This window comes from Mobula birostris, chromosome 4 (genome assembly GCF_030028105.1).
Source record: "Mobula birostris isolate sMobBir1 chromosome 4, sMobBir1.hap1, whole genome shotgun sequence".
Taxonomy (NCBI): Eukaryota; Metazoa; Chordata; class Chondrichthyes; order Myliobatiformes; family Myliobatidae; genus Mobula; species Mobula birostris.
In genome coordinates this window covers 71,877,643-71,898,586 of record NC_092373.1, presented here as the reverse complement: position 1 = coordinate 71,898,586, position 20,944 = coordinate 71,877,643, and the positions used below count along the sequence as shown (strand labels likewise).

At 44.9% G+C, this 20,944-nt stretch overlaps 1 protein-coding gene across 12 annotated transcripts in view; it reads right to left on the bottom strand.

Moving 5' to 3' along the window:
- Positions 1–20,944, bottom strand: part of LOC140196399 (uncharacterized) — a 94,138-nt gene that overhangs the window by 9,046 nt on the left and 64,148 nt on the right. For 10 of the 12 annotated variants that reach the window (XM_072255534.1, XM_072255533.1, XM_072255536.1 and 7 more), the window contains 12 exons: positions 19,150–19,258; positions 18,987–19,018; positions 16,365–16,473; positions 16,202–16,233; positions 13,581–13,689; positions 13,417–13,448; positions 10,885–10,981; positions 10,729–10,760; positions 8,105–8,213; positions 7,942–7,973; positions 1,848–1,956; positions 1,688–1,719 (listed from right to left, as the gene is read on the bottom strand). In XM_072255534.1, coding sequence (XP_072111635.1) covers positions 1,688–1,719; positions 1,848–1,956; positions 7,942–7,973; positions 8,105–8,213; positions 10,729–10,760; positions 10,885–10,981; positions 13,417–13,448; positions 13,581–13,689; positions 16,202–16,233; positions 16,365–16,473; positions 18,987–19,018; positions 19,150–19,258 — 834 coding nt within the window. Of the gene's footprint in view, positions 1–1,687; positions 1,720–1,847; positions 1,957–4,744; positions 4,813–7,941; positions 7,974–8,104; positions 8,214–10,728; positions 10,761–10,884; positions 10,982–13,416; positions 13,449–13,580; positions 13,690–16,201; positions 16,234–16,364; positions 16,474–18,986; positions 19,019–19,149; positions 19,259–20,944 lie in introns of those variants that run through there. The other 2 variants (XM_072255542.1, XM_072255540.1) reach the window with 2 other exon arrangements.

Sequence of the window (20,944 nt, the reverse complement as noted above, 5' to 3'; positions counted from 1 at the left end):
GGCGTCAACAGAGCTCAATGAAATATATAGAAGTACAGAATGGATAAGCAGAATGGCCACTGGCAGGAGTAGGCCAATGGCAAGAGTGAAAACGTCAGGCTTCAGCTCGGAAGAGGCGTTGGCTCTGTGTAAAGCGTCTGTTAAGTTTCCTTTTTGTTTTTATTCTCTCTTATTGTACCAATTAAATGCTGTGGTGTGTTCTTGGTGCCAGATGTTAGAGAACTGGGAGACCCAGAGTCTCCCGGGGAACTACATCTGCGTGAAGAGCATCCGGCTGCAGCTCCTTGAAGACCGTGTTAGGGATCTGGAGCAGCAAATGGATGACCTTCGGCTTGTACGGGAGAGTGAAGAAATAATTGATCAATGCTACAGGGAAGCAGTCATCCCGAAGTTGCAGGAGGCGAGTAGCCTGGTGCACTCTCAACACACAGGAGGAAATCAGCGGGTCAGGCAGCATCCGTGGAAACGATGAGTCGACGTTTCGGGCGGGAACCCTTCGTCAGGACTGTAGGGGGAAGGGGCAGAGGCCCTATAAAGAAGGTGGGGGGAGGGTGGGAAGGAGAAGGCTGGTAGGTTCCAGGTGAAAAACCAGTGAGGGGAAAGATAAAGGAGTGGGGGAGGGGAAGCAGGGAGGTGATAGGCAGGAAAGGTGAGAAGGAATAGGAAACACAATGGGTAGTAGAAGGAGGCGGAACCATGAGGGAGGTGGTAGGCAGCTGGGGGAGGGGGCAGAGTGACATAGGGATAGCGGAAGGGATGGGGAGGGAATTACCGGAAGTTGGAGAATTCTATGTTCATACCAAGGGGCTGGAGATTACCTAGACGGTATATGAGGTGTTGCTCCTCCAACCTGAGTTTAGCCTCATCATGGCAGTAGAGGAGGCCATGTATGGACATACCTGAATGGGAGTGGGAAGCAGAGTTGAGGTGAGTGGCTACAGAGAGATCTTGTCCGTTGTGGCGGATGGAGCGGAGGTGCTCGACGAAGCAGTCCCCCAATCTGCGTCGGGTTTCACCAATGTAGAGGAGGCCGCACCGGGAGCACCGGATGTGATAGATAACCCCAACAGACTCACAAGTGAAGTGTTGTCTCTCTTGGAAGGACTGTTTGGGGCCCTGAATAGTGGCAAGAGAGGAGGTGTAGGGAGGACAGGTGTAGCACTTGCGCTTACAGGGATAAGTGCCGGGTGGGAGATCCGAGGGGAGGGACGTGTGGACCAGGGAGTCACGGAGGGACCGATCACAGCGGAAAGCGGAGAGGGGTGGAGAGGGAAAGATGTGCTTAGTGGTAGGGACCTGTTAGAGGGAAAGATGTGATCCCTGGTCCACATGTCCCTCCCCACGGATCAAAATAAATTGGAAGGAGCTGCTGACACGCATTTCTTGGAAAAATGTGTAAGATGCAGGTCATATGTTCTCCAAAAATGAAGAAATACTCAAATGGTAAAATAGTTGTGGAGTCAGTGAGAAACAATAAAACATTTCACACAATTGTTAAAGGTGAAAGAGAGCATGGCCAATATCAAGAGTAAAACTATGCAATTTTTTTTATTGATCCAGCCTGGATGGATTGCATTGACTTGGTGACAGCGGGAGAAATGATCAGTTGCAGCAGGAACTGTGAGCGGTTTATTAAAGAAAAAGTAGATTAGGATTTGTTCATGTTCAATATTTGCTGTTTCCTTACCTCTTGTCCTGTTGAAACTTGCTGTGAGTGATCTAAAGGAGAAAATGAATTAAGCACATCAGAAGAGTTTATGAATATTCCCAGTCAGTCGTATATCTTGCAGCAGGTGCTCGAGCCCACCAGCCATGCTGATGCTTTGGGCCCGCAGCTTCCAACCTACCTTGAGGGGTCTCAGGATTTCCTCCTGTAATGTCCACAGAATGATCCAGCTTCACTTCTTGTGGCTGAGCAGGTGTTTCTTCATCTTTTACAACATCCACATTCTTCACCTGTGTGAGAGCATGAAAGAAAGAAAGCAGGATATTAATTTTTCAAAATTTAGACAGAGTCCCTTAACAGGGATGTCCTGCTCACTCACAGTTTATCTCAGGGAAGTTCATTTGCCTGTGTGCAGTGCTCCAGGATTCTGATATATTCCATGTTCCAACGCACTCAGTACATTGTTTACTGTGACCAACACATGGTTCTCACATGTACGGGGCCTATCAGAAGCATCAACAGAACTCTATGAACTACATAGAAGTACAGAAGGGATAAGTGGAATGGCCACTGGCAGGAGTAGGCCTGTGGCAAGAGCAGAAACATCAGGCTTCGGCTCAAAAGAGGCTTTGGCTCGGAAGAGGCGTTGGCTCTGTGTAAAGCGTCTATTAAGCTTCCTTTTTGTTTTTATTCTCTCTTATTGTACCAATTAAATGCTGTGGTGTGTTCTTGGTGCAAGGTGTTAGAGAACTGGGAGACCCAGAGTCTCCCGGGGAACTACATCTGCGTGAAGAGCATCCGGCTGCAGCTCCTTGAAGACTGTGTTAGGGATCTGGAGCAGCAACTGGATTACCTTTGGCTTGTACTGGAGAGTGAAGAGATAATTGATCAACGTTACAGGCAAGTAGAAATCCCAAAGGAGGCGAGTAGCTTGAGGACTGTCAGGAAAAATGGAAATAGGCAGTTCGAGCAGAGCACACCTGCAGCCATCACCCTCAGATAATGGCTCAGATCGGGTCCTGAATATTCTGAAGGGGGAGGGTGAGCAGCCAGTTGTCTTGGTACATGTTGGTACCAATGACATAGATAGGACAAAGGAGGAGGTCCTGAAGAGAGATTTCCAGGAGTTAGGAAGGAAGCTGAGAAGCAGGACCTCCAGGGTAGTAATCTCGGGATTGCTACCTGTGTCACGTGCTAGCGAGGGCAAGAGTAGTCGGATCAGGCAGATGAATGCCTGGCTGAGAGACTGGTGTAGGGGGCAGGGCTTCAGATTCTTGGATCATTGGGATCTCTTCTGGGGGAAGTATGACCTGTTCAAAAAGGACAGGTTACACCTGAACCCGAAGGGGACCAATATCCTGGCGGGAAAGTTTAATAGAGTTGTTAGGGAGGGTTTAAACTAATTTGGCAGGGGGATGGGAACCGGAATGATAGAGCAGAGGAAGGGGAAAACAGAAATAAATCTAAGATAGTGAGCAGTAAAGATGTCAGGAAATACAGGCAGGTGATGGGGCAAATGTGTAGCCATTGGGATGAGTTGCAGTGCAATAAAGTTGCAGTGAAATCAAAGGAAAAAGTATCAAATACTGGTCTTAAGGTGTTGTACTTAAATGCACGCAGCATAAGGAATAAGGTGGATGATCTTGTTGTACAGCTACAGATTGGCAGGTATGATATTGTGGCCATCACTGAGACGTGGCTAAAGGATGCATGTCTCTGGGAGCTGAACGTCCAAGGATACACGGTGTACCGGAAGGATAGGAAGGTAGGCAGAGGGGGAGGTGTGGCTTTATTGGTAAGAAATGATATTAAATCATTAGAAAGAGGTGATACAGGATCGGAAGGTGCAGAATCTTTATGGGTTGAGCCTAGGAATAGCAGGGGTAAAAGGACCCTGATGGCAGTTATTTATAGGCCTCCAAACAGCTGCAGGGTTGTGGACTACAAATTACAACTGGAAGTAGAAAAGGCTTGTCAGAAAGGCAGTGTTATGATAATTGTGGGGGATTTTAACATGCGAGTAGATTGGAAAAATCAGGTCGGCTCTGGATCTCAAGAGAGAATTTGTAGAAAGTCTGCGAGATGGCTTTTTAGAACAGCTTGTTGTTGAGCCCACTAGGGGATCAGCAGTACTGGATTGGGTATTGTGTAATGAACCGGAGGTGATTGGAGAGATTGAGGTGAAGGAACCCTTAGGAAGCAGTGATCATAACATGATTGAGTTCACTGTGAAATTAGAAAAAGAGAAGCCGAAACCTGATGTGTTGGTGTTTCAGTGGAGTAAAGGAAACTACAGTGGCATGAGAGAGGAACTGGCCAAAGTTGACTGGAAAGAGACACTGGTGGGAAAGACGGCAAAGCAGCAGTGACTGGAGTTTATGCGAGAAATGAGGAATGTGTAAGACAGGTATATTCCAAACAAGAAGAAATTTTCGAGTGGAAAAAGGATGCAACCGTGGTTGACAAGAGAAGTCAAAGCCAAAGTTAAAGCTAAGGAGAGGGCATACAAGGAAGCAAAAATTAGTGGGAAGACAGAGGATTGGGAAGTCTTTAAAACCTTACAAAAGGAAACCAAGAAGGTCATTAGGAGAGAAAAGATTAACCATGAAAGGAAACTAGCAAATAATATCAAAGAGGATACTAAAAGCTTTTTCAAGTATATAAAGAGTAAAAGACAGATGAGAGTAGATATAGGAACGATAGAAAATGATACTGGAGAAATTGTAATGGGAGATGAGATGGCAGAGGAACTGAACAAGTATTTTGCATCAGTCTTCACTGAGGAAGACAGCAGGGTACTGGACACTCAAGGGTGGCAGGGAAGAGAAGTGTGCGCAGTCACAATTACGACAGAGAAAGTACTCAGGAAGCTGAATAGGCTAAAGGTAGATAAATCTCCTGGACCAGATGGAATGCACCCTCGTGTTCTGAAGGAAGTAGCTGTGGAGATTGCGGAGGCATTAGCGATGATCTTTCAAAAGTTGATAGATTCTGGCATGGATCCGGAAGACTGGAAGATTGCAAATGTCACTCCGCTATTTAAGAAGGGGGCAAGGAAGCAAAAAGGAAATTATACACCTGTTAGCTTGACGTCGATGGTTGGGAAGTTGTTGGAGTCGATCGTCAAGGATGAGGTTACAGAGTACCTGGAGGCATATGACAAGATAGGCAAGACTCAGCATGGATTCCTTAAAGGAAAATCCTGCCTGACAAACCTATTACAATTTTTTGAGGAAATTACCAGTAGGCTAGACAAGGGAGATGCAGTGGATGTTGTATATTTGGATTTTCAGAAGGCCTTTGACAAGGTGCCACACATGAGGCTGCTTAACAAGATAAGAGCCCATGGAATTGCAGGAAAGTTACATACGTGGATAGAGTGTTGGCTGATTGGCAGGAAACAGAGAGTGGGAATAAAGGGATCCTATTCTGGTTGGCTGCCGGTTACCAGTGGTGTTCCACAGGGATCAGTGTTGGGGCCACTTCTTTTTACATTGTACATCAACGATTTGGATTATGGAATAGATGGCTTTGTGGCTAAGTTTGCTGACCATACGAAGATAGGTGGAGGGGCCGGCAGTGCTGAGGAAACGGAGAGTCTGCAGAGAGACTTGGATAGATTGGAAGAATGGGCAGAGAAGTGGCAAATGAAGTACAATGTTGGAAAGTGTATGGTTATGCACTTTGGCAGAAAAAATAAACGGGCAGACTATTATTTAAATTGGGAAAGAATTCAAAGTTCTGAGATGCAACGGGACTTGGGAGTCCTCGTACAGGATACCCTTAAGGTTAACCTCCAGGCTGAGTCGGTGGTGAAGAAGGTGAATGCAATGTTGGCATTCATTTCTAGAGGAATAGAGTATAGGAGCAGGGATGTGATGTTGAGGCTGTATAAGGCGCTGGTGAGACCTCACTTGGAGTACTGTAGGCAGTTTTGGTCTCTTTATTTAAGAAAGGATGTGCTGACGTTGGAGAGGGTACAGAGAAGATTCACTAGAATGATTCCGGGAATGAGAGGGTTAACATATGAGGAATGTTTGTCCGCTCTTGGACTGTATTCCTTGGAGTTTAGAAGAATGAGGGGAGACCTCATAGAAACATTTCGAATGTTAAAAGGCATGGACAGAGTGGATGTGGCAAAGTTGTTTCCCATGATGGGGGAGTCTAGTACGAGAGGGCATGACTTCAGGATTGAAGGGCGCCCTTTCAGAACAGAAATGCAAAAAAATTTTTTTAGTCAGAGGGTGGTGAATCTATAGAATTTGTTGCCACGGGCAGCAGTGGAGGCCAAGTCATTGGGTGTATTTAAGGCAGAGATTGATAGGTGTCTGAGTAGCCAGGGCATCAAAGGTTATGGTGAGAAGGCGGGGCAGTGGGACTAAATAGGATAAAATGGATCAGCTCATGATAAAATGGCGGAGCAGACTCGATGGGCCAAATGGCTTACTTCTGCTCCTTTGTCTTATCTTCTTATATATATAGACTGCATTGGATAAGTAATTGGGGTATGACTACTTCTGGGAGAATGCCACAGCGACCAGGTTACAGGCACTGCACATGGCTCCCTGCTGCAGAAGAGAAAAAGAGAGTGGTAGTGATAGAGGACTCAGAGGTGAAGGGGACAGACAGGAGATTATATAGATGTGAACAGGACACCCGGATAGTATGTTGCCTCCCAGATGCCAGGGTCAGGGATGTCTCAGATCGCGTCCACAACATTTTGGAGTTCAGCCAAATGTCTTGGTACATGTTGGTACGAATGACATAGAAAGGATAAGCAAAGAGGTCCTGAAAAGAAAATTTAGAAAGCTAGGTAGAAAGCTGAGAAGCAATTTCTGGATTGCTGCCTGTGCAACATGCCAGTGAGTGTAGAACAGGACGATTTGGCAGATAAATTTGTGGCTGAGAAGCTGGTGCATGGGGCAGTACTTCTGGTTCTTGGATCATTGGCATCTCTTCTGGAGGAGGTATGACCAGTTCAAAACTGACCTAAACCCAAGAGGGACCAATATTCTTGTGGGCAGGTTTGTTAGAGCTGTTGGGGAGGGTTTAAACTAATTTTGCAGGGGGTAAGGAACGGATGGTAAAAAAGTAAAGATAAGCATTAGGTCCGATGGTCAGGAAGGGCAGGCAGGAGATGAGGTTTGTTGCAGCCAACAGGCTGAGTATCAAAACTTTAGGGATGCAGAATCAGAAAGGATAGCAAACACGGTACTCAAAGTGTTGTATCTCAATGCACGTAGAACAAAATGGATGACCTTGTTGTACTATTACAGATTACCAGATATGATGTTGTAGCCATCACTGAATCGTGGCTGAAGGATGGTTGTAGTTGGGAGCTGAATGTCCTCAGTTACATGTTACATCAGAGGGATAGGAAGGTAGGCAGAGTGGGTGGTGTGGTTCTACTGGTTAAGAATGGCATAAAATCAATAGACAGATGTGACATAGGATCGGAAGATGTTGAATCCTTGTGGGTTGAGTTAAGAAACATCAAAAGGTCAAAAACCTTAATAGTAGTTCTGTACAGGCCTCCCTACAGTGTCTCGGAGGTGGACCATAGGTTACAACAGGAAATAGAAAAAGGTGAGTCAAAAGGGCAATGTTATGGTAGTCATGGGAGAGTTTAACATGCAGGTCGATTGGGAAAAATTAGGATGGCAATGGACCTCAAAAGAGCAAATCTGTTGAATGCCTACAAAATGGCTTTTTAGATCAATTTGTCATTAACCTAACTATGGGATCAGCTATACTGGATTCTCTGTTATGTAATGAACCAGAGGCAACTAGAGAGCTTAAGGTGAAAGAACCCATCCGAACCAGTGGTCACAATATAATTGAGTTCAACTTGAAATTTGATAGGGAGAAAGTAAAATCTGATGTAGCAGTATTTCCATGCAGTGCGTGAAATTACAGTGGTATTGAGGAGTTGGCCAAAGTAAATTGGAAGGAGCTGATGAGGCGCATTTCTTGGAAAGATTTGTAAGATGCAGGACATATGCTCTCCAAAAATGAAGAAATACTCAAGTGGTAAAATAGTTGTGGAGTTAGTGAGAAACAATAAAACATTTCACACTGTTGTTAAACGTGAAAGAGAGCATAGCCAATATCAAGAGTAAAACTATTCAATTTTTTTTAATAGATCCAGCCTGGATGGATTGCAGTGACTTGGGAACAATGGGAGAAATGATCAACTGTAGCAGGAACTGTGAGCGGTTTATTAAAGAAAAGGTAGAAGAGGACTTGTTCATGTCTAATATTGGCTGTTTTCTTACCTCTTGTCCTGTTGAAACTTGCAGTGAGTGATCTAAAGGAGAGACGGTATTAAGCACATCAGAAGAGTTTATGAATATTCCCACGTGGTCAGTCATGTTTCTTGCAGCAGGTGCTGAAGCCACCAGCCATGCTGATGCTTTGTGCCCGCAGATTCCAACATACCTTGAGGGGTCTCAGGATTTCCTCCTGTAATGTCCACAGAATCTTCCTGCTTCTCTTCTTGTGGCTGAGCAAGAGTTTCTTCGCCTTTTACAACATCCACATTCTTCACCTGTGTGAGAGCATGAAAGAAAGAAAGCAGGATATTAATTTTTCAATAATTGGACAGAGTCACTTAACAGCGATGTCCTGCTCACTCACAGTTTATCTCAGGGAAGTTCATTTGCCTGTGTGCAGTGCTCCAGGATTCTGATATATTCCATGTTCCAATGCACTCAGTACATTGTTTACTCTGACCAACACATAGTTCTCACATGTACGGGGTCTATCAGCGGCGACAACAGAGCTCTACAAACCACATAGAAGTACAGAAGTGATAAGTGGAATGGCCACTGGTAGGAGTGGTCAGCGGCAAGAGCAGAAACATCAGGCTTCAGCTCAAAAGAGGCTTCGGCTCAGACGAGGCGTTGGCTCTGTGTAAAGCGTCTGTTAAGCTTCCTTTTTGTTTTTATTCTCTCTTATTGTACCAATTAAATGCTGTGGTGTGTTCTTGGTGCAAGGTGTTAGAGAACTGGGAGACCCAGAGTCTCCCGGGGAACTACATCTGCGTGAAGTGCATCCGGCTGCAGCTCCTTGAAGACCGTGTTAGAGATCTGGAGCAGCAACTAGATTACCTTTGGCTGGTACTGGAGAGTGAAGAGATAATTGATCAACGTTACAGGGAAGTGGACATCCCAAAGGAGGCGAGTAGCTTGGGGACTGTCAGGAAAAATGGAAATAGGCAGTTTGAGCAGAGCACACCTGCAGCCATCACCCTCAGATATATGTAGACCGCATTGGATACATATTAGGGGGATGACTTCCTGGGAGAATGCCACAGCGACCGGGTTACAGGCACTGCTCATGGGTCAGTGCAGCAGAAGAGAAAAATAGAGTGGTAGTGATAGAGGACTCAGAGGTGAAGAGGACAGACAGGAGAATATGTAGGCGGGAATGGGACACCCAGATAGTATGTTGCCTCCCAGATGCCAGGGTTAGTTATGTCTCAGATCAAGTCCACAGTATTTTGGGGATGACCCAAATGTCTTGGTACCTATTGGTACGAATGACATAGAAAGTAAAAGCAAAGAGGTCCTGAAAAGAGAATTTATAGAGCTAGTTAGAAAGCTGAGAAGCAGGACCTCCTGGGTAGTAAATTCTGGATTGCTGCCTTTGCCACAGGCCAGTGAGGGCAGAACAGGACAATTTGGAAGATAAATGTGTGGCTGAGAAGCTGGTGCATGGGGCAGGACTTCTGGTTCTTGGATCATTGGGATCTCTTCCGGAGGAGGTATGACCAGTTCAAAACTGACCTGAACCCAAAAGGGACCAATATTCTTGTGGGCAGGTTTGTTAGAGCTGTTAGCGCTGTTTGCAGGGGGAAAGGGACGGGTGGTATAAAAGTAAAGATAAGCATGCAGTCCGATTGTCAGGAAGGGCAGGCAGGAGATGGGATTTGTTGCAGCCAACAGGCTGAGTATCAGAACTTTAGGGATGCAGAATCAGAAAGGATAGCAAACACGGTACTCAAGGTGTTGTATCTCAATGCACATAGAACAAAATGGATGACCTTGTTGTACTATTACAGATTACCAGATATGATGTTGTAGCCATCACTGAATCGTGGCTGAAGGATGGTTGAAGTTGGGAGCTGAATGTCCTGAGTTACATTTTACATCAGAAGGATAGGAAGGTAGGCAGAGGGGGTGGTGTGGCTCTACTGGTAAAGAATGGCATAAAATCAATAGACAGATGTGACATAGGATCGGAAGATGTTGAATCCTTGTGGGTTGAGTTAAGAAATATCAAAAGGTAAAAAAACCTTAATAGTAGTTCTGTACAGGCCTCCCTACAGTGTCTGGGAGGTGGACCATAGGTTACAACAGAAAATAGAAAAAGGTGAGTCAAAAGGGCAATGTTATGGTAGTCATGGGAGATTTTAACATGCAGGTCGATTGGGAAAAATCAGGATGGCAATGAATCTCAAGACAGCGAATCTGTTGAATGCCTACAAAATGGCTTTTTAGAGCAATTTGTCGTTAACCCAACTAGGGGATCAGCTATACTGGATTCTCTGTTATGTAATGAACCAGAGGCAATTAGAGAGCTTAAGGTGAAAGAACCCATCGGAACCAGTGGTCAAAATATAATTGAGTTCAACTTGAAATTTGATAGGGAGAAAGTAAAGTCTGATGTAGCAGTATTTCCATGCAGTGCGTGAAATTACAGTGGTATGCGAGGAGTTGGCCAAAGTAAATTGGAAGGAGCTGATGACGCGCACTTCTTGGAAAAATTGTGAGATGCAGGTCATATGCTCTCCAAAAATGAAGAAATACTCAAATGGTAAAATAGTTGTGGAGTTAGTGAGAAACAATAAAACATTTCACACTGTTGTTAAACGTGAAAGAGAGCATGGCCAATGTCAAGAGTAAAAGTGTGCAATTTTTTTTAATTGATCCAGCCTGGATGGATTGCAGTGACTTGGTGACAGCGGGAGAAATGATCAGTTGTAGCAGGAACTGTGAGCGGTTTATTAAAGAAAAGGTAGAAGAGGACTTGTTCATGTTCAATATTTGCTGTTTCCTTACCTCTTGTCCTGTTGAAACTTGCAGTGAGTGATCTAAAGGAGAGAAGCATATCAGAAGAGTTAATGAATATTCCCATGTGGTCAGTCATGTTTCTTCCAGCTGGTGCTCAAGCCCACCAGCCACGCCAATACTTTGGGTCCACAGCTTCCAACCTACCTTGCGGGGTCTCAAGATTTCCTCCTGTAATGTCCACAGAATGATCCTGCTTCACTTCTTGTGTTTCTTCGTGTTTCGCAACATCTACATTATTCAGCTGTTTTAAGAGCATGAAAGAAAGAAAGCAGGAGATTAGTTTTTCAATAATGAGACAGAGTCCCTGAAGAGGGATGTCCTGCTCACTCACAGTTTATCTCAGGGAAGTTCATTTGCCTGTGTGCAGTGCTCCAGGATTCTGATATATTCCATGTTCCAATGCATACAGTACATTGTTTACTCTGACCAACAAATGGTTCTCACATGTACAGGGCGTATCAGCAGCATCAACAGAGCTGTACGAACTATAGAGAAGTACAGAAGGGATAAGCGGAATGGCCACAGACAGGAGTAGGCCAGTGGCAAGAGTAGAAACATCAGGCTTTGGCTTAAAAGCAGCTTCGGCTCGGAGAAGGCATTGGCTCTGTGTAAAACGTCTGTTAATTTTCCTTTTTGTTTTTTTTTCCCTCTTATTGTATCAAATAAATGCTGCTGTGTGCTCTTGGTGCCAGATGTTAGAGAACTGGGAGACCCAGAGTCTCCCAGGGAACTACATCTACGTGAAGTGCACCCAGCTGCAGCTCCTTGAAGACCGTGTTGGGGATCTGGAGCAGCAAATGGATGACCTTCGGCTTGTACGGGAGAGTGAGGAGATAATTGATCAACGCTGCAGGGAAGTAGTCACCCTGAGGTTGCAGGAGGCGAGTAGCTTGGTGACTGTCAGGAAAAGTGGAAATAGGCAGTTAGAGCAGAGCACACCTGCAGCCATTCCCCTCAAATATAAGTATACCACTTTGGAATCTTACGTGGGGGATGACTTCCTGGGAGAATGCCACAGCAACCGGGTTACAGGCACTGTGCATCGGTCTAGGGTGCAGAAGGGAAAAAGAGAGAAGAAGAGAGCAGTAGTTATAATAGACTCAGTGGTGAAGAGGACAGACAGGAGATTATATAGATGTGAACAGGACACCCGGATAGTATGTTGCCTCCCAGATGCCAGGGTTAGGTATGTCTCAGATCAAGTCCACAACATTTTGGGGATGAGCCAAATGTCTTGGTACATATTGTTACGAATGACATAGAAAGTAAAAGCAAAGAGGTCCTGAAAAGAGAATTTAGAGAGCTAGATAGAAAGCTGAGAAGCAGGACCTCCTGGGTAGTAATTTCTGGACTGCTGCCTTTGCCACATGCAAGCGAGGGTAGAACAGGACGATTTGGGAGATAAATGTGTGGCTGAGAAGCTGGTGCATGGGGCAGGACTTCTGGTTCTTGGATCATTGGGATCTCTTCTGGAGGAGGTATGACCAGTTCAAAAGTGACCTGAACCCAAGGGAGACCAATATTCTTGTGCGCAGGTTTGTTTGAACTGTTGGGGAGGATTTAAAATAATTTTGCAGAGGGGAAGGGACAGATGGTAAAAAAGTAAAGATAAGCATGCAGTCTGACGGTCAGGAAGGGCAGGCAGGAGATGGGATTTAGTTGCAGCCAACAGGATGAGTATCAAAACTTTAGGGATGCAGAATCAGAAAGGATAGCAAACACGGTACTCAATTTGTTGTATCTCAATGCACATAGTACAAAGTGGATGACCTTGTTCTACTGTTACAGATTACCAGATATGACGTTGTCGCCATCACTGAATCGTGGCTGAAGGATGGTTGTAGTTGGGAGCTGAATGTCCTAAGTTACACGTTACATCAGAGGGATAGGAAGGTAGGCAGAGGGGGTGGTGTGGCTCTACTGGTAAAGAATGGCATAAAATCAGTAGACAGATGTGACATAGGATTGGAAGATGTTGAATCCCTGTGGGTTGAGTTAAGAAACGTTAAAAGGTAAAAAAATGTTCTGGTAGTGATGGGAGATTTTAACATGCAGGTCGATTGGGAAAAATCAGGTTGGTAATGGATCACAAGAGAGCGAATCTGTTGAATGCCTATGAAATGGCTTTTTAGAGCAATTTGTCATTAACCCTACTAGGGGATCAGTTATACTGGATTCTGTGTTATGTAATGAACCAGAGGCGACTAGAGAGCTTAAGGTGAAAGAATCCATCCAAACCAGTGGTCACAATATAATTGAGTTCAACTTGAAATTTGATAGGGAGAAAGTAAAGTCTGACGTAGCAGTATTTCCGTGGAGTGAGTGAAATTACAGTGGTATGAGAGGAGTTGGCCAAAGTAACTTGGAAGGAGCTGCTGACGCGCATTTCTTTGAAAATTGTGGAAGGCACAGGTCATGTGTTCTCCAAATGGTAAAATAGTTGTGGAGTTCCTGAGAAACAATAAAACATTTCGCACAGTTGTTAAAGGTGAAAGAGAGCATGGCCAATGTCAAGAGTAAAAGTGTGCAATTTTTTTAAATTGATCCAGCCTGGATGGATTGCAGTGACTTGGGGATAATGGGAGAAATGATCAATTGTAGCAGGAACTGTGAGCGGTTTATTAAAGAAAAGATAGAAGAGGACTTGTTCATGTCTAATATTTGCTGTTTCCTTACCTCTTGTCCTGTTGAAACTTGCTGTGAGTGATCTGAAGGAGAGAAGGAATTAAGCACATCAGAAGAGTTTATGAATATTCCCTCGTGGTCAGTCATGTTTCTTGCAGCAGGTGCTCGAGCCCACCAGCCATGCTGATGCTTTGTGCCCGCAGCTTCCAACCTACCTTGAGGGGTCTCAGGATTTCCTCCTGTAATGTCCTCAGAATCTTCCTGCTTCCCTTCTTGTGGCTGAGCAGGTGTTTCTTCGCCTTTTACAACATCCACATTTTTCACCTGTGTGAGAGCATGAAAGAAAGAAAGCAGGATATTAATTTTTCAATAACTGGACAGAGTCCCTTAACATGAATGTCCTGCTCACTCACAGTTTATCTCAGCGAAGTTCATTTTCCTGTGTGTAGTGCTCCAGGATTCTGATATATTCCATGTTCCAATGCACTCAGTACATTGTTCACTCTGACCAACACAAGGTTCTCACATGTACGGGGCCTAACAGCTGCATCAACAGAGCTCTACGAACTATAGAGAAGTACAGAAGGGATAAGCAGAATGGCCACTGGTAGGAGTAGGCCAGCGGCAAGAGTAGAAACATCTGGCTTTGGCTCAAAAGCGGCTTCGGCTGAAGAGGCGTTGGCTCTGTGTGAAGCGTCTGTTCAGTTTCCTTTCTGTTTTTATTCTCTCTTATTGTACCAATTAAATGCTGTGGTGTGTTCTTGGTGCCAGATGTTAGAGAACTGGGAGACCCAGAGTCTCCCGGGGAACTACATCTGCGTGAAGTGCATCCGGCTGCAGCTCCTTGAAGACCGTGTTAGGGATCTAGAGCAGCAACTGGATTACCTTTGGCTTGTACTGGAGAGTGAAGAAATAATTGATCAACGTTACAGGGAAGTGGACATCCCGAAGGAGGCGAGTAGCTTGGGGACTGTCAGGAAAAATGGAAATAGGCAGTTTGAGCAGAACACACCTGCAGCCATCACCCTCAGATATATGTAGACCGCATTGGATACGTATTAGGGGGATGACTTCCTGGGAGAATGCCACAGCGACCGGGTTACAGGCACTGCTCATGGGTCAGTGCAGCAGAAGAAAAGAAGAGAGTGGTAGTGATAGAGGACTCAGAGGTGAAGGGGACAGACAGGAGAATATGTAGACGTGAACGGGACACCCGGATAGTATGTTGCCTCCCAAATGCCAGGGTTAGGTATGTCTCAGATCAAGTCCACAACATTTTGGGGATGAGCCAAATGTCTTGGTACATATTGTTACGAATGACATAGAAAGTAAAAGCAAAGAGGTCCTGAAAAGAGAATTTAGAGAGCTAGTTAGAAAGCTGAGAAGCAGGACTTCCTGGGTAGTAAATTCTGGATTGTTGCCTTTGCCACAGGCCAGTGAGGGTAGAACAGGACAATTTGGAAGATAAATGTGTGGCTGAGAAGCTGGTGCATGGGGCAGGACTTCTGGTTCTTGGATCATTGGGGTCTCTTCCGGAGGAGGGATGACCAGTTCAAAACTGACCTGAACCCAAAAGGGACCAATATTCTTGTGGGCAGGTTTGTTAGAGCTGTTAGCGCTGTTTGCAGGGGGAAAGGGACAGATGGTAAAAAAGTAAAGATAAGCATGTAGTCCGATTGTCAGGAAGGGCAGGCAGGAGATGGGATTTGTTGCAGCCAACAGGCTGAGTAGCAAAACTTTAAGGATGCAGAATCAGAAAGGATAGCAAACACGGTACTCAAGGTGTTGTCTCTCATGCACATAGTACAAAGTGGATGACCTTGTTGTACTGTTACAGATGACCAGATATGATGTTGTAGCCATCACTGAATCGTGGCTGAAGGATGGTTGTAGTTGGGAGCTGAATGTCCTGAGTTACATTTTACATCAGAAGGATAGGAAGGTAGGCAGAGGGGGTGGTGTGGCTCTACTGGTAAAGAATGGCATAAAATCAATAGACAGATGTGACATAGGATCGGAAGATGTAGTATCCTTGTGGGTAGAGTTAAGAAACATCAAAAGGTCAAAAACCTTAATAGTAGTTCTGTACAGGCCTCCCTACAGTGTCTGGGAGGTGGACCATAGGTTACAACAGGAAATAGAAAAAGGTGAGTCAAGAGGGTAATGTTATGGTAGTCATGGGAGAGTTTAACATTCAGGTCGATTGGGAAAAATCAGGTTGGCAATGGACCTCAATAGAGCGAATCTGTTGAAAGCCAATGAAATGGCTTTGTAGAGCAATTTGTCATTAACCCAACTAGGGGATCAGCTATACTGGATTCTATGTTATGTAATGAACCAGAGGCGACTAGAGAGCTTAAGGTGAAAGAACCCATCCGGACCAGTGGTCACAATATAATTGAGTTCAACTTGAAATTTGACAGGGAGAAAGTAAAGTCTGATGTAGCGTATTTCCATGCAGTGCGTGAAATTACAGTGGTATGCGAGGAGTTGGCCAAAGTAAATTGGAAGGAGCTGATGACGCGCATTTCTCGGAAAACTTTGTAAGATACAGATCATATGCTCTCCAAAAATGAAGAAATACTCAAATGGTAAAATAGTTGTGGAGTTAGTGAGAAACAATAAAACATTTCACACTGTTGTTAAACGTGAAAGAGAGCATGGCCAATGTCAAGAGTAAAAGTGTGCATTTTTTTTTAATTGATCCAGCCTGGATGGATTGCAGTGATTTGGGGACAATGGGAGAAATGATCAATTGTAGCAGGAACTGCGAGTGGTTTATTAAAGAAAAGGTAGAAGAGGACTTGTTCATGTCTAATATTGGCTCTTTTCTTACCTCTTGTCTTATTGAAACTTGCAGTGAGTGATCTAAAGGAGAGAAGGAATTAAGCACATCAGAAGAGTTTATGAATATTCCCACGTGGTCAGTCATGTTTCTTGCAGCAGGTGCTGAAGCCACCAGCCATGCTGATGCTTTGTGCCCGCAGATTCCAACATACCTTGAGGGGTCTCAGGATTTCCTCCTGTAATGTCCACAGAATCTTCCTGCTTCTCTTCTTGTGGCTGAGCAAGAGTTTCTTCGCCTTTTACAACATCCACATTCTTCACCTGTGTGAGAGCATGAAAGAAAGAAAGCAGGATATTAATTTTTCAATAATTGGACAGAGTCACTTAACAGCGATGTCCTGCTCACTCACAGTTTATCTCAGGGAAGTTCATTTGCCTGTGTGCAGTGCTCCAGGATTCTGATATATTCCATGTTCCAATGCACTCAGTACATTGTTTACTCTGACCAACACATAGTTCTCACATGTACGGGGTCTATCAGCGGCGACAACAGAGCTCTACAAACCACATAGAAGTACAGAAGTGATAAGTGGAATGGCCACTGGTAGGAGTGGTCAGCGGCAAGAGCAGAAACATCAGGCTTCGGCTCAAAAGAGGCTTCGGCTCAGACGAGGCGTTGGCTCTGTGTAAAGCGTCTGTTAAGCTTCCTTTTTGTTCTTATTCTCTCTTATTGTACCAATTAAATGCTGTGGTGTGTTCTTGGTGCAAGGTGTTAGAGAACTGGGAGACCCAGAGTCTGCCGGGGAACTACATCTGCATGAAGTGCATCCGGCTGCAGCTCCTTGAAGACCGTGTTAGGGATCTGGAGCAGCAACTAGATTACCTTTGGCTGGTACTGGAGAGTGAAGAGATAATTGATCAACGTTACAGGGAAGTGGACATCCCAAAGGAGGCGAGTAGCTTGGGGACTGTCAGGAAAAATGGAAATAGGCAGTTTGAGCAGAGCACACCTGCAGCCATCACCCTCAGATATATGTAGACCGCATTGGATATGTATTAGGGGGATGACTTCCTGGGAGAATGCCACAGCGACCGGGTTACAGGCACTGCTCATGGGTCAGTGCAGCAGAAGAGAAAAATAGAGTGGTAGTGATAGAGGACTCAGAGGTGAAGAGGACAGACAGGAGAATATGTAGCCGGGAATGGGACACCCAGATAGTATGTTGCCTCCCAGATGCCAGGGTTAGTTATGTCTCAGATCAAGTCCACAGTATTTTGGGGATGAGCCAAATGTCTTGGTACATATTGGTACGAATGACATAGAAAGTAAAAGCAAAGAGGTCCTGAAAAGAGAATTTATAGAGCTAGTTAGAAAGCTGAGAAGCAGGACCTCCTGGGTAGTAAATTCTGGATTGCTGCCTTTGCCACAGGCCAGTGAGGGCAGAACAGGACAATTTGGAAGAGAAATGTGTGGCTGAGAAGCTGGTGCATGGGGCAGGACTTCTGGTTCTTGGATCATTGGGATCTCTTCCGGAGGAGGTATGACCAGTTCAAAACTGACGTGAACCCAAAAGGGACCAATATTCTTGTGGGCAGGTTTGTTAGAGCTGTTAGCGCTGTTTGCAGGGGGAAAGGGACGGGTGGTATAAAAGTAAAGATAAGCATGCAGTCCGATTGTCAGGAAGGGCAGGCAGGAGATGGGATTTGTTGCAGCCAACTGGCTGAGTATCAAAACTTTAGGGATGCAGAATCAGAAAGGATAGCAAACACGGTGCTCAAGGTGTTGTATCTCATGCACATAGAACAAAGTGGATGACCTTGTTCTACTATTACAGATTACCAGATATGATGTTGTAGCCATCACTGAATCGTGGCTGAAGGATGGTTGTAGTTGGGAGCTGAATGTCCTAAGTTACATGTTACATCAGAGGGATAGGAAGGTAGGCAGAGGGGGTGGTGTGGCTCTACTGGTAAAGAATGGCATAAAATCAATAGACAGATGTGACATAGGATCGGAAGATGTAGAAACCTTGTGGGTAGAGTTAAGAAACATCAAAAGGTCAAAAACCTTAATAGTAGTTCTGTACAGGCCTCCCTACAGAGTCTGGGAGGTGGACCATAGGTTACAACAGGAAATAGAAAAAGGTGAGTCAAATGGGCAATGTTATGGTAGTCATGGGAGATTTTAACATGCAGGTCGATTGGGAAAAATCAGGTTGGCAATGGACCTCAAGAGAGCGAATCTGTTGAAAGCCTATGAATTTGCTTTTTAGATCAATTTGTCATTAACCCAACTAGGGGATCAGCTATACTGGATTCTATGTTATGTAATAAACCAGAGGCGACTAGAGAGCTTAAGGTGAAAGAACCCATCGGAACCAGTGGTCACAATATAATTGAGTTCAACTTGAAATTTGATAGGGAGAAAGTAAAATCTGATGTAGCAGTATTTCCATGCAGTGCGTGAAATTACAGTGGTATCGAGGAGTTGGCCAAAGTAAATTGGAAGGAGCTGATGAGGCGCATTTCTCGGAAAACTTTGTAAGATACAGATCATATGCTCTCCAAAAATGAAGAAATACTCAAATGGTAAAATAGTTGTGGAGTTAGTGAGAAACAATAAAACATTTCACACAGTTGTTAAACGTGAAAGAGAGCATGGCCAATGTCAAGAGTAAAAGTGTGCAATTTTTTTTAATAGATCCAGCCTGGATGGATTGCAGTCACTTGGGAACAATGGGAGAAATGATCAATTGTAGCAGGAACTGCGAGTGGTTTATTAAAGAAAAGGTAGAAGAGGACTTGTTCATGTCTAATATTGGCTGTTTTCTTACCTCTTGTCCTGTTGAAACTTGCAGTGAGTGATCTAAAGGAGAGAAGGAATTAAGCACATCAGAAGAGTTTCTGAATATTCCCACGTGGTCAGTCATATTTCTTGCAGCAGGTGCTGAAGCCACCAGCCATGCTGATGCTTTGGGCCCGCAGCTTCCAACGTACCTTGAGGGGTCTCAGGATTTCCTCCTGTAATGTCCTCAGAATCTTCCTGCTTCTCTTCTTGTGGCTGAGCAAGAGTTTCTTCGCCTTTTACAACATCCACATTCTTCACCTGTGTGAGAGCATGAAAGAAAGAAAGCAGGATATTAATTTTTCAATAATTGGACAGAGTCACTTAACAGGGATGTCCTGCTCACTCACAGTTTATCTCAGGGAAGTTCATTTGCCTGTGTGCAGTGCTCCAGGATTCTGATATATTCCATGTTCCAATGCACTCAGTACGTTGTTTACTCTGACCAACACATAGTTCTCACATGTACGGGGTCTATCAGCGGCGACAACAGAGCTCTACAAACCACATAGAAGTACAGAAGTGATAAGTGGAATGGCCACTGGTAGGAGTGGTCAGTGGCAAGAGCAGAAACATCAGGCTTCAGCTCAAAAGAGGCTTCGGCTCAGACGAGGCGTTGGCTCTGTGTAAAGCGTCTGTTAAGCTTCCTTTTTGTTTTTATTCTCTCTTATTGTACCAATTAAATGCTGTGGTGTGTTCTTGGTGCAAGGTGTTAGAGAACTGGGAGACCCAGAGTCTCCCGGGGAACTACATCTGCGTGAAGTGCATCCGGCTGCAGCTCCTTGAAGACCGTGTTAGGGATCTGGAGCAGCAACTAGATTACCTTTGGCTGGTACTGGAGAGTGAAGAGATAATTGATCAACGTTACAGGGAAGTGGACATCCCAAAGGAGGCGAGTAGCTTGGGGACTGTCAGGAAAAATGGAAATAGGCAGTTTGAGCAGAGCACACCTGCAGCCATCACCCTCAGATATATGTAGACCGCATTGGATACGTATTAGGGGGATGACTTCCTGGGAGAATGCCACAGCGACCGGGTTACAGGCACTGCTCATGGGTCAGTGCAGCAGAAGAGAAAAATAGAGTGGTAGTGATAGAGGACTCAGAGGTGAAGAGGACAGACAGGAGAATATGTAGGCGGGAATGGGACACCCAGATAGTATGTTGCCTCCCAGATGCCAGGGTTAGTTATGTCTCAGATCAAGTCCACAGTATTTTGGGGATGAGCCAAATGTCTTGGTACATATTGGTACGAATGACATAGAAAGTAAAAGCAAAGAGGTCCTGAAAAGAGAATTTATAGAGCTAGTTAGAAAGCTGAGAAGCAGGACCTCCTGGGTAGTAAATTCTGGATTGCTGCCTTTGCCACAGGCCAGTGAGGGCAGAACAGGACAATTTGGAAGAGAAATGTGTGGCTGAGAAGCTGGTGCATGGGGCAGGACTTCTGGTTCTTGGATCATTGGGAACTCTTCCGGAGGAGGTATGACCAGTTCAAAACTGACCTGAACCCAAAAGGGACCAATATTCTTGTGGGCAGGTTGTTAGAGCTGTTAGTTGCAGGGGGAAAGGGACGGATGGTAAAAAAGTAAAGATAAGCATGCAGTCCGATTGTCAGGAAGGGCAGGCAGGAGATGGGATTTGTTGCAGCCAACTGGCTGAGTATCAAAACTTTAGGGATGCAGAATCAGAAAGGATAGCAAACACGGTACTCAAGGTGTTGTATCTCATGCACATAGTACAAAGTGGATGACCTTGTTGTACTATTACAGATTACCACGTATGATGTTTTAGCCATCACTGAATCGTGGCTGAAGGATGGTTGTAGTTGGGAGCTGAATGTCCTAAGTTACATGTTACATCAGAGGGATAGGAAGGTAGGCAGAGTGGGTGGTGTGGTTCTACTGGTAAAGAATGGCATAAAATCAATAGACAGATGTGACATAGGATC